This window comes from Hippocampus comes, unplaced genomic scaffold (assembly GCF_001891065.2).
Source record: "Hippocampus comes isolate QL1 unplaced genomic scaffold, H_comes_QL1_v1.1 scaffold29, whole genome shotgun sequence".
NCBI lineage: Eukaryota > Metazoa > Chordata > Actinopteri > Syngnathiformes > Syngnathidae > Hippocampus > Hippocampus comes.
In genome coordinates this window covers 2,631,878-2,644,398 of record NW_017805820.1, presented here as the reverse complement: position 1 = coordinate 2,644,398, position 12,521 = coordinate 2,631,878, and the positions used below count along the sequence as shown (strand labels likewise).

Here is a 12,521-nt window from a genome sequence, read left to right as displayed (position 1 = left end):
TCCTCTTGTAATCTAAGGCGTGTCTACACGTTGATGGGCCACCAGGCTGAGATCAGCAATGTGCAGTTTAACTGGGATTGCTCACTTATAGTCACAGGCTCCATGGATAAAACCGGCAAGGTGAGGAAACGGATATTCTGTTATTTACTGACTGTGTAAAAAAAGTACCAACAAAAAGGGATCGGGCAACAAGGCTGAAAATATGCGGTTTCGCATCGCAGTTTGTGACTCAAAATTCAGTGAATAGCAAATCTGAGAATCACAGAATGTTGTTTTTCTGACCCACGGAGACTGTCCCAAACAACTGCGCTGGACCGGACGCATGCACCATCAATCTGATATGTTATGTCTAATAACAGAATTTTCGCTGCTCACCTAGAATCACGATGCCCTCAAAGTGGCTTTAAATAAGAATGAACATATCTACCTGGGTTCCCAGATGGCAAGAAGTATTTTCCAAATCAAGTCTTTTTCACCATTTCACAAAGCTCTTGCCACTTGGTAAATATTGGTGCATATCCAGGACATTCTACTCTTCTTCGGTGTAGACCGGGCTTTGTCTCACTCCAGGAAGTGGTGGTAACTCTGACGAAAACTTGACTGTTGACCGCCAAAACTGTTAGGAAGTTCCGAGAACTTCCCTTTACGCAAAAAATATAAGTTCCAATCTATCAAATTACGATGCCGATAATATTAATATTTGTGAGCATGGATACCACCAAATCGGGGGAGTGCATAATACCCGAGTACTAAGGAAAATTGGCCTTTGGAAGGTAATTTTGGGGGATGCGTATAATACACAAGTGTGCAATGTGCATTATACTCGAGAATTTACAGTACCGGTAATGCAATGGAGGCACCTTACCATTCGAGCTCTACTTATGTCTTCATCTGACTGTTTAACACTGTTTATAGTGAATATATATTTGCACTGCAATTCTCTTTTTTTTCAGGTTTGGGATGCAAGCAATGGCAATTGTGTTGCCACGCTCGTTGGACACAAAGAGGAGGTGCTGGATGTGTGTTTTGATTTACGGGGTCAACTCATTGCGACAGCCTCTGCTGACGGTGAGACATTACTGTGTTGTGTTACACTGCATTGTTTTAGCAAACATCAATGAGATGCATTTACAGTCGTGGAGAAAAAAAAAATATTTGACCACCTGATTTTCTTCAATTCCTTGTTCATTTTAATGCCGTGTTCCATCTAAGATTTGGGAAAAAAATGGTGGTGTCACTTGGTGATGTAATTAGCTTTATTATGACATACGCGTCGAGGTGGTTACATCAGTTTCACAACACAATGCCTGCACATGGGCCATTTGTAAAGCTGAAGCCTAAAGTGTTGTTTCAAGAGAGTGTGCAAGGACTCAAAATAAAAATAAAGAATTGGGGACTGGAAAACAAGAACTTTTTTTTTTTGTTGTTTACTCACCAGTGGCATTGCATGCACACTGGTGGCAGTTGATCCTTGTTTTTTTTTGTTTGTTCGTTTGCTTTTTTAATGTATTATTTATTTATTTTTAGGGACAGCCAGAGTGTTCAGTGCAAGCACACACCAGTGTCTGACAACACTCGAAGGCCATGAGGGAGAGATCTCAAAGGTGAGAGTCGTGCATGCACATCACTGTTGACAGGGAGTCAGGAGATTTTTTTTTTCTTCTTTCTGGTCTTTATGCTTATAGTTGGTTTTGCTTAAAAAAAAAAAAAAAAAAAAAACGTTTCCTTTCATAAGAGCTTTCATCAGACTTCACTTTTTGGGCTGAAATTACAATAGTTGCCACAAAGAGGCGCTCAATCAAAACTAAACGCTGTGGAGAAACTTTGGCCTGTTTTCTTGAACACAAATCGATTGTTCTGTGGGAAGAATGGAAAAAGGTGAAATGAAATTGAGTGAAACGAGTTAATTTCCCATGGCGCGCACTTGATCTCTCACATTAGTGTGCCGCGGCACAAAGTTTGGGAATCACTGAAGTAGTGTGAGATCAAGGGAGTCTTCATATGTCACACTAACTCCACTGCGCCTCGCATGACAGGCAGTGATAATGACGGTATATTTGATCTTACCCATACCTGCACAGGAGCTGTTTGCTTTCTTTGAGTTTCTCTTTTTCCAATTTAGAACAAACGACAGACTTTTGGGGGTAGGGGAGATGATATTGACAAAATGAATAATGCACGGCTGGCTCGAACTAGAAATATTACATAAGGCCTCATAAAATATGGACAATCACACAATAAATATTTCATTATTCACCGCTTCTGTTTGGGACGCTAAGAGTAATTCTGACCAGGATTAAAGCTCTTGCAATTGTGTGACGTTTGTACTGAATCTTTGGCTGCAGCTCTCCTGGACTGTGCTCGAAAAAAATACCTTTATTTGTAAACGCGCTGATATTGAAATGGGATGACAAGAGGGCTGGTTTCAGGCCGCTGGATGCTCATGTGTGCAGTCGAGTTGTTCAGCAAGTCGGTATAATTCAAGAGTTTTTTTTTTTTTTTCAATAGTCCGTTGTGCTGCTTCTGCAGGAAAGACTTGAGGTCACACTCTTCGCTTTGTCTCTCTCCCGTCACATAATCAAGCGTAAAGGAAAGGTCAAATGCCTTTGTAGTGTTGCACATGAATGACCGCACAAAAGTGGTCTTGTGTACAATCGTGGATGTGTTGTGGACACAAGAAGGTCCCTCTGTTTATCCGTCAGCTATAAATAGACTGCTGGGGGATCAATCCAGAGGATTATGACTCTTATCTCTCTGTAACAGGACACCTTTCCTAACCCACCCCCCCCCCCATGCTTTTTAACTGTGACATTTTCCTCGTATTTATTTGACATCGTCCCCTTTGTCTGTCTGTGCACCTGCCCTTTTATTGATTTTTTTTCTCCTTTATGAAAATTGATGTCAACCAAGTGTTTTTTGGGTCTATATTACTGCTTTTTTTTTTTTTTTTGCATTCATTCCCGTCTTCTCCCTCTGGCCTTCTTAGGCGCATTCTTGACAGTTTCCATTTCCTGTGTGGGTTTGCTTCTCGGCGCTCTGTTTGTCCCTCATAAAACCACACTTTATTTTCATGCAGTAGCGCTATTTAATCACCTCTTCCGTCTTGTCCCCTCTGTGTAAGAAGAAAGTCATTCAGAGAACAATTCGCCCGTGTTCGAACACAAATGTCTTCGAGCGTGATTTTCAAAATGCTTTTAGTCGCGGGCCAATTTGGAGTTACATCTTCCCTCAGAGGGCCGTTATGGCAGTGAAACCGCAAAATTATTACTTATACACAACAAATTAATAGATTACTCGTTTTGAAATAAGTCAAGTCGATGAAAAAAGTTTGTTCAGTTATTGTTCAAGTGACGGTAAGCAGGGTAACAAAATGATTGCAAAATGTCAACGTTATTTATTACACATGACAATTTGACATTTCGGTACAGATTTAGCAACACGTGATTTGCTTTCGCGGGCCACATCAAATGACCCGGCGGGCTGGATTTGGCCCCCGGGCCTTGAGTTTGACACACGATTTAAAGTAAAACTCCTCCCATGGGCTAATGAAAGTATTCATTACTGTTCAACTCCTTTTGTCATTTTAACTACTTGGGCTTGAATATTTTATTCAGTAACCACTGAGTGACTGAATGACTACAGTATAGACCCGTCTCGTTAGATCTGCTTCAGTCCTCAGGGCAGCAGGGTTCTGACTGCCAGCTCAGACAAGACAGCGCGCTTGTGGGATGTCCAGTCCGGAGTCTGCCTTCAGGTCCTCGAGGGCCACACGGATGAGATCTTCTCCTGCGCCTTCAACTACGAAGGTGATACCATTATCACAGGTACAGCGCCCCCACAAATGTCCTACATTTGGCAAGCATGCACAAGGCCGATGTTGCCTTGAGCGAGAAATCAAGCGGTCCTTGCTAGCCTGTCACCAATTGTTAATTGCAAATGTTCCAGCTGTGCAGCCACCTGCTCGTGTTTGTGTTCGACTGCAGGCAGCAAGGATAACACGTGCCGAATCTGGTGCTGACCCTTCCTTGGGAAGCCAGTAGACGTCGTCATGTCACTCCCGCTCCCAATTGCGCATGCACGGTGCCGTGTAGACAGCTTCATTTGAGGATGAGCAGCTCAATGACATGCAATGTTGACAGTGTCTGCGTGACATTGAAATGTTAATGCAAGTGGTTGCCACTCATCTTCAGTCTTGGGATCATCCGGATGCAATTCTTGATGTCAATCCTCGGCTTGTTCTTTTGACATTTGTATTAGCATCAGGCAAAGAGGGATGGATTCCCCCCCCCATTCCTCTTGAGCTCAAGGTCATCTTGTTGTTTCCTCCCTACCATGCTAAGGGAGCCTAAGCTAGTTTCCTCCAAGATTTAGCTTTTACAGGCGGCGCACCGATATGAGACTTATGTGTGCGCTCAGGGAGACCATAAAGATGATTTGAAGTTTGTTTTGTGTCGTCTGAGAGGACAATCGCTGCCTCAAATTTGCAGTGTTACCGATTGCTGCTACATTTGGTATCTCTCCGTTTTGGAATGCACATTAAAAGTCTTACCATTGGAATGTGCTCATTAGAATCTGGGTATATTTGAGCAGATATATATGTAATTTTGTCTGCTTTGCTGTTACAGTATGTAAAGTGAGTTAGCATTTCCCACTGACAATCTCAGCTTCCACGTGCTAACTCAAAGGTCAAATGAGCTTAAAGTCTTGCAGTTTGGAGTTCAACCAAATATTTCTGCACACAAATGCCCACACAAAAAACTCGGAGATCAAGCCCTCATCGTGCCTAATAAGACCTGGAATTTAAAGACAGTGAGACTCAGTGAGCATCGAAAATTCTACCTTCACAAGTATTATTTGTTTGTTGTGTTTCCACTGCGGCAAAATTCTGATGATGGATAAGTGGGAAAAACATGAATGAAGACCGTAAAACTGGAAATGATTGCATTGTCATTTAATTTTGTCTTGGATGAGTCTTTTGCCGCGTAGCCGACCAGATCAATAGAGAAGGCGGTGTTACAGGTCATCGATTTACTTCACATCACAGGAATCTTTATTAATGTCAAGAAATAAATATTCACTTGTGACACTTTACAGCTGAATTGTGTGCTTCTGTTAACACAAGAGTACCACAATAGCGAAATAAACACACACAGTTCACTTACAAATTCAACATTACGAACCTTACGTGCTCGTCCTGACCATCAATGCTAAAGAGTCCACTCATCCGAGGTTGCTGCAGGTCCAAATGGTCACTATATACAAGACAACAATCTAAGATCTGTTCTCAAATAACGCTTACTAGATCCCAAGACAAGCCTTTAAGATCACAACGAGGACATTTTTGTTGGCAATGAAAAACAAACAAATAGGCTTTGACTTTGATTTAAAGGAATGCGTAGCAAGCCTTTAAGATCACAACGAGGACATTTTTGTTGCCGAATGAAAAACAAACAAATAGGCATTGACTTTGATTTAAAGGAATGCGTAGCGTGTGCTAATGTAAACAGCCATGTCTTTCAAACCAGCAAGGAAGGTAGTGAAAAGCAGGAAAAGTGCACCTGATATCCTATGTATTAGTACTTTTACCAATAAATAAATGAACCAACCCATTTTTTGGTTGTGAGAATCTATAAATATACTCTTAATTACCGTGTCTATCAATATACACCGGAGCAGTTAAAACCTGCTAACTAACGATAATCTCTTAATGGCTTGTGCACTCAAAATAGGAATGTCCAACCCGTGTTCCTTTGGGGTGTATGTGAGAAGTGACAGACAGAAAACAAAACCCCCACGGACAGAGTGTGACAGCAGTGAAGGAAAGAGCATTCGTCAAGTTGGCTGATCACTTTGTGCTCTCAGCTTTGGACGCAAACACACTTGGTGAGAAGACAAGTGTCAGTGTGAGGGAGTGAGCATGCAAGCTTTTATGCAGGCTGTTGAAAGAAATCCACTTCACAGGATCTCTAAGAGCCAGTCAAACAGGCTAGACAGAGACATGTCCTCACTCTCCTCATGAAGTTTACAGAACCGAACCACAGCATCGAACAAGTCCGCGATCTTCCATGACTTCTGGGACATCAGATGGACCACCTTCTGAAACTGAGAGAACAGATGCACCAAAGTCAAATGTACGCTAACAAACGCTTTCTTGAGCGGACAAGCACCTTGGCAGCCCGTTTTTCTTTGGACTTCTTGAAGTAGAGCGCTTGAAGGCCCAGCTCGGAAGCGGCAATCCACTCCAGAGCCAAAGTCACTTCCGAGTTCATGCAGTCCGCTTCCAGGTCGCAGTTTATCACAAGGAGCTCCCGAACATGACAGCCACCCCCGCCTGCTTTCCTGGCTGAGCTGCTCTCTGAAATGTCAGTCATAAATTAGTCATCACAACTCCCTCGTAGGACCCTCACGATACACACTATGATTTATTTATCATATTTACCGTAGGTTTCAGAGTTACAAAATGAGGTAAAGGCAATACACAGTCAATGGATTGGATTGGAGGGTTTAATCCCAGAAAGCAAACACGATCTATCCTGTTCACTCTCTACACTTCGGACTTCAGCTACGTCACTCCAACCTGCCACCTTCAGAAGTTCTCTGATGACTCCGCGATCGTCTGCCTCATTACGGACGGAGACGATCGGGAATACAGGGGACTGACGGAGGACTTTGTGGACTAGTACCTGCAGATCAACCCCAGGGAAACTAAGGAGCTGGTTGTGGATATCTGCAGGAAACAGTATTTACCTGAACCAGTGAACATTCAGGGTATGGACATAGAGAGGGTGACCTCCTACAAGTACCTGGGTGTTCTTCTCAACAATAAACTAGACTGGTCTAACAACACGGATGGTCTGATCACGAAGGGGCATAGCCAGCTGGCTCTTTCTGCTCAGAAAACTGAGGTCTTTTGGAGTTCAGGGGTCATTCCTAAGACCTTCTATGACTCTGTGGTGGCCTCAGCCATTCATTATGGCATAGTCTGCTGGTCAGGCAGCATCTCAGCTCGGCACAGAGAGAGACTGGTCAGAAGGGCCAGTTCTGTCCTGGGCTGTAATCAACCCCAGGGAAACTAAGGAGCTGGTTGTGGATATCTGCAGGAAACAGTATTTACCTGAACCAGTGAACATTCAGGGTATGGACATAGAGAGGGTGACCTCCTACAAGTACCTGGGTGTTCTTCTCAACAATAAACTAGACTGGTCTAACAACACGGATGGTCTGATCACGAAGGGGCATAGCCAGCTGGCTCTTTCTGCTCAGAAAACTGAGGTCTTTTGGAGTTCAGGGGTCATTCCTAAGACCTTCTATGACTCTGTGGTGGCCTCAGCCATTCATTATGGCATAGTCTGCTGGTCAGGCAGCATCTCAGCTCGGCACAGAGAGAGCCTGGTCAGGAGGGCCAGTTCTGTCCTGGGCTGTACCCTCGACACTCTGGAGGAGGCGGGCAACAGGAGGATGCTAGCTAAGCTAACAGCTATGATGGACAGACCCTCCCACCCCCTCTAGGCCACCCTGACAGCACTGGGTAGCTCCTTCAGCCAGAGACTGATACACCCGCGCTGCAAGAAGGACAGGTATCGCCGCTCGTTCCTGCCGAATAAAGGTACACTTATTCTTATCTGACCTTGTTTTATCTTATTCTAGCTGCAATCTAGCCTCCAGTCACTGCTGTTTTTAGCAACAAAGCGTATACAGTATTAGATGTTTACAGCATCAGGTTCACACTTACCAAAATAGCAGTCTTTGGTTGCTGAGCGGTCACCTTTCCCTGACCCTGCACTGTGAACACAAAATGAACCAGCCTAAACAAAGTCATCTTAGTTGAAGAAGTCTTCCAGTTAATTACAATCAGCAGCAGTTAGAGAAATTGTAAAGCCAAAGATGCATCGCTGAACTAGCTCTCCCACATCCATGCGCACCCAAAGTTCGGAAGCGCGCCCCAGATGCAATGGAGAGCTCAATGCAAGTACTGTATTTCGTGTTAGTGGAGCGCCAGGCGTGTATGTATCCACACACTTCTGCGAGTCACAGGCAGAAGGGTTACATGGTCACACTTACAACTCCTAAAAACAAACAAAAAAAAAATCCCAGAATGAATAGGTGTACAGTACAAATATTTGAGTATGGAAAAGCCCTCAAAAGGGTGATTTATTTGGCCCAAGACTAAAAGTGATTAAGCAATATCAAAAGAGCCTTTCAAGTGGGCCAAGTTATGCCTAGTGTATCAGACATTGCTTTTCCAAAGCACAATTTTCATTTTGAACTTCTTGAAGGACTAATGAACAATGACAGGAATACTGTGGTTCCTCCCTCGGAGGGGTTACGTTCCAAAAAGCCGTGGTAGGTGAAATCTGCCAATTTTTTTTTTTTTACAATTACCGGTATTATACAATGTTTTAAGGCTGTAAACCTCACCATTAACATTTTCTCACATTTCTTGTATAAACAGGCTAAAAATTCAAACCTTTGCAAGAAAGGTAAGTGTACAGTATTACCGTATTTTCTGCACTATAAGGCGCACCTGAAAGCATTCCATTTTCTCAAAAGCCGACAGTGCGCCTTATAATCCCATGCGTCCTCTATATGGATCAATATTATGATTTCTTGGAAAAGTGACATTTACCTTATTTCTGTGCTATGAGATGGCACATCAGAGAAGGTCTCGAGATCGGCCATGCCGACGCTTGAGTCGCTGCTGGTCGCATTCCTGTAAACCATTGTTAAGGAAACAAAAGGACAACATTTATCTTATTTTCACGCATCCTGCCTAATCACTGAGGACAATACGCAGTTGGTCATACTGCCAGTTAGGGGGAGATTTCCATGCATACAGCAGTTGCAGCAGATTCTAACACTGATGGTTGGAGAGCTGGTGGTAGTGGAATCATGGCAAGCCTGTCTGAAAATGAGATTTGGAGATAGTTGGAGTTGAATTGATGGACGAGCTGGGCTGGTAACCATGCCATCGCGTCACATGGTTTGGGGATGAAGTGTTAAATTAAAACTGCTGATGGAGAAGTTGAACAGAGCAGCGTGTGGTATGACCTCGTGCTTCACAATTAAGTCAACGTCACAAGAACTTTTTCTCATGGAACACACAAGGCCAAGAACGATTAGTGATTGGCCATCAGGAAAGAGGCGATTGGTTTGAGAAGTCAAACGTTCTCCAATCACGAAAGCTGAACATTGTTGAAGGTGGGTCACACCTTGTACACTTTGTGGAGCTCGCTGTCCTAGCAAGGTGGCATGAAATCAGCAGCAGCATAAAGCAAGGGAGTAAATTTAGGATTTGCACAAGGGAGCACAGGAGTCAGCAGCGATGGGCCAATGACAGTGAGGTGACAGTGGGAGCAGCAGCCTTATTCGCATTTATCGGGAAACAGCAATTACTGACCCCTCACTCAGCTGGATAAAACTACTGGTCTCATCGGGGGGCTCATCCTCCGTGTTTATGTGGGACCAGCTTCCCATGCTCTCTTCACTGCTGGCGCTCATTGAACGCTTGTCCCGCTTCACTACTTTCGCCACAACCACACCTGACCTGTCCCTTTCGCTGCTGGGAGAGCAAAATTGATCACGGATTAAAGTACCTTAGTGTCCTGAGGTCTTCTCGGTGTGCAGTACACAATAAGGTAGCTAATTCGTCAGCATATTCAACGTATCAACCAACTCCTTGTGTCCAAGGATATTTTCAGTGTTTTTTTTTTTTTTTTAACAAACTGATCAAATGAAGTCATAATCAAATGATTGAGGACTGTCAACCTGAAGAATACAGGAGAGAAATAAACATTTATTGTCTTTTTGCCACCCGTACCTTAGGGACAGAGACGAACACAGATTGCATGTCTTGTAAAACAAACAGGAGCATCTCTCCACCCTTATTCATTATTCATCATATTAGTTTAAGGATTAGCATACCATTAAAATGTCAAAATATCTCAACCAATGCCCTCTCTATACACAGCGCAAAAGCCACTGTTAGTTAGTGTTGTGTTTAGCAATGCAGTAATGACCAAAGTGGGGTTTCAGAGATAAATTAGGGGTAACATTTGACAAGCTCAACTGATAATAGCGACCAGTTAGTTCCTGGTTCATCGAAGGTGATTGTGAAATCAAATTTCTGTATCCTCACTAAAATATGGCATTTGGCCTATACGTAATAGCTCTATAAGCTTTTGTGGAAATTGGTAATTGTATTCTGCATCTGTTCGAGTTAATGTAAAGTTCGCACAATAGGCCCGACTTTTTCCCCCTCAGTTTTAACCACTGATGCAGTTTTTTTTTTTTTTTTTTTACAGTATTCCCTATCCCAGGAGAATTCCGTTCTCATGTAGCATACTTAGGTCAGGCGTGATAAATTCATGTTTGTGGTTTCTCACAGGAGGCGTTAACTGTGTAATTGTTTTCACATCATAACATAAACAACAAATTGATGTATAACAAATTTTGATATAAGAAGTCCAGCAAAATAGTTTGTTCAAGTTGAAATTATAATAGGGTTGGGAACAGAAAAAAAAATGCTCGTAATATCTCAAAGCAAACTCCCCTTCTCTCTGGTCTGGGGAGTTTGCCAACTATTGATTTATTCTTGAAATCATCAATCAACTCGTCATATTATTGCCATTGTCGGCCTTATGTGTGTACACTAGAGGGGAAAGCAAAGTGTGCTTTATGTGTCCATCCATTCATCCATGCAGTTTATAAACCAGTGCACTCAGTCAAAATGTGCCAAAAAACTATTGTTGGCCCAACATTTTAGCACAGAACAGTACAGAGTTTTGTTTTCTGCTCCTAAATATATTCATTAGCATCTCGTTTCAGGTTCATTTGATATTGAGATGCACAAAGTACAGTGATATCCTTCATTAACTGCAAAACATTAAAATGCAGTTAAAACATCTGTCTATGCCCCATTACCTCTTAGGGAAGCCATTTGGGAATACAGGATTTTTTTTTCCCGAACCATAGCTGTCCTTGCCTTTCAAAAGACGAAAGGAATTACATTGCCTTATTACTAGAGCTCAGACTCGCACTCTAAAGCCTGGTTTGTTAGTTGCGTTGACAGTTAAGAATGACTTTCAAATGGAATCGAGTCATGCCACTTTTCCGAAACAAAACAAGTCATTGTCCAATAAATAAAATCCAATTGGGTAAAATTGCTAAATGAAAAGCATGTTAACTAGAGTATGCGATACCCAAAGCAATTTACAAAGTCTCACATTAAGTTACAGTTGAAAACGTAACAATTGAATCAGAAAGTACAGATTTGGAGGTGGCAGACACTAGCCTACAGCCGCTTCTAATCCCTACTAGTTTAAAATGTACTTTAACCAGGATCCCACATCACGTAGTAGCCAAAGGAAGAATCTGGGTCAGTTATTGCGCCTGTTGGTGTTGTAAATAATAAATCCTCCATGTCATGGACCAGCTGCATCCCAGAGCTACGCTAGCTAACTGGGGAGACAGTCTCTCTTGGGCTGAAATTGGCTATTGCCCTTCATTTGTTGCCATGCGAGAAGGTGTGAGAGGGAGGAGGGGAGCAAACCAACAACAAAGGCACTGATACATTGCTGAGATTAGCTTCATTGACCTTACTGCTGAAGAGTTCATTTAATACTCATGATCTGGCAAACTATTCCCATAGACACATATATACTTCTGGGTGTATCGCCCTCGGGGGGCCTGCCTTCCTTCACACAATGCATGCACATGCTTTTTGTACATACGTCACATATATACATACGACTACACTCGGCTGAAAGGTCAGTCTCCTCGCTAGAGCTCTGGGTGTCCCGAATTTTGCAAAGTCCATCCATTCATCCATTTTCTGCACTGCATATCCTCACTAGGTTCGCTCGCGTGCGAGCTGGAGTTTTCAAAATCCAATTTAGAAATTTCACCAGGCCGACCTCCAGGGATTTTGCCATAGATGCATATCTGGAATTGACGCCCTCAAACAGGCCACTCGCACCGCATTTCATGTAAATTTCTTTTTCTTTTATAATGTCAGGTTTTTTTTACACTAAAGGTTTCGGCACTGATACATTGCTGAGATTAGCTTCATTGACCGTACCGCTGAACAGTTCATTTAATACTCATGATCTGGAAAACTATTCCCATAGACACATATACACTTCTGGGTGTATCGCCCTAGGGGACCCCGCCTTCCTTCACACAATGTATGCACATCCTCGTTGTACCTACGTCACATACTGTATATACATACGACTACACTCGGCTGAAAGGTCAGTCTCCTTGCTAGAGATCTGGGTGTCCTGAATTTTGCAAAAATCCATCCATTCATCCATTTTCTGCACTGCATATCCTCACTAGGTTCGCTCGCGTGCGAGCTGGATTTTTCAAAGTCCAATTTAGAAATTTCACCAGGCCTACTTCCAGGGCTTGTCGCACAGAAGCATCTTCGAAATTGACGCCCTCAAACAGGCCACTCGCACCACATTTCATGTAAATTTCTTATTCTTTTATACAGTTTTATTTTTTACACTAAAGGTTTAATC

The 12,521-nt window shown here is 42.9% G+C and overlaps 2 protein-coding genes across 2 annotated transcripts in view; one reads left to right on the top strand and one right to left on the bottom strand.

Annotated features, from left to right (window-relative positions):
* The window catches only part of daw1 (dynein assembly factor with WDR repeat domains 1), a 10,041-nt gene extending 4,950 nt beyond the window's left edge, over positions 1-5,091 (top strand). The window contains exons 9-13 of the mRNA XM_019885827.1: positions 18-120; positions 954-1,068; positions 1,528-1,604; positions 3,662-3,824; positions 3,984-5,091. Of these exons, the coding sequence (XP_019741386.1) occupies positions 18-120; positions 954-1,068; positions 1,528-1,604; positions 3,662-3,824; positions 3,984-4,018 (493 nt within the window). The 3' untranslated portion in view covers positions 4,019-5,091. The remainder of the gene's footprint in view (positions 1-17; positions 121-953; positions 1,069-1,527; positions 1,605-3,661; positions 3,825-3,983) is intronic.
* Positions 5,092-5,405: 314 nt separating this feature from the next.
* Positions 5,406-12,521, bottom strand: part of sphkap (SPHK1 interactor, AKAP domain containing) — a 34,817-nt gene continuing 27,701 nt past the window's right edge. The window contains exons 9-13 of the mRNA XM_019886004.1: positions 9,398-9,559; positions 8,627-8,710; positions 7,733-7,782; positions 6,168-6,355; positions 5,406-6,102 (exon numbers count right to left, since the gene is read on the bottom strand). Coding sequence (XP_019741563.1) covers positions 5,956-6,102; positions 6,168-6,355; positions 7,733-7,782; positions 8,627-8,710; positions 9,398-9,559 — 631 coding nt within the window. The 3' untranslated portion in view covers positions 5,406-5,955. The remainder of the gene's footprint in view (positions 6,103-6,167; positions 6,356-7,732; positions 7,783-8,626; positions 8,711-9,397; positions 9,560-12,521) is intronic.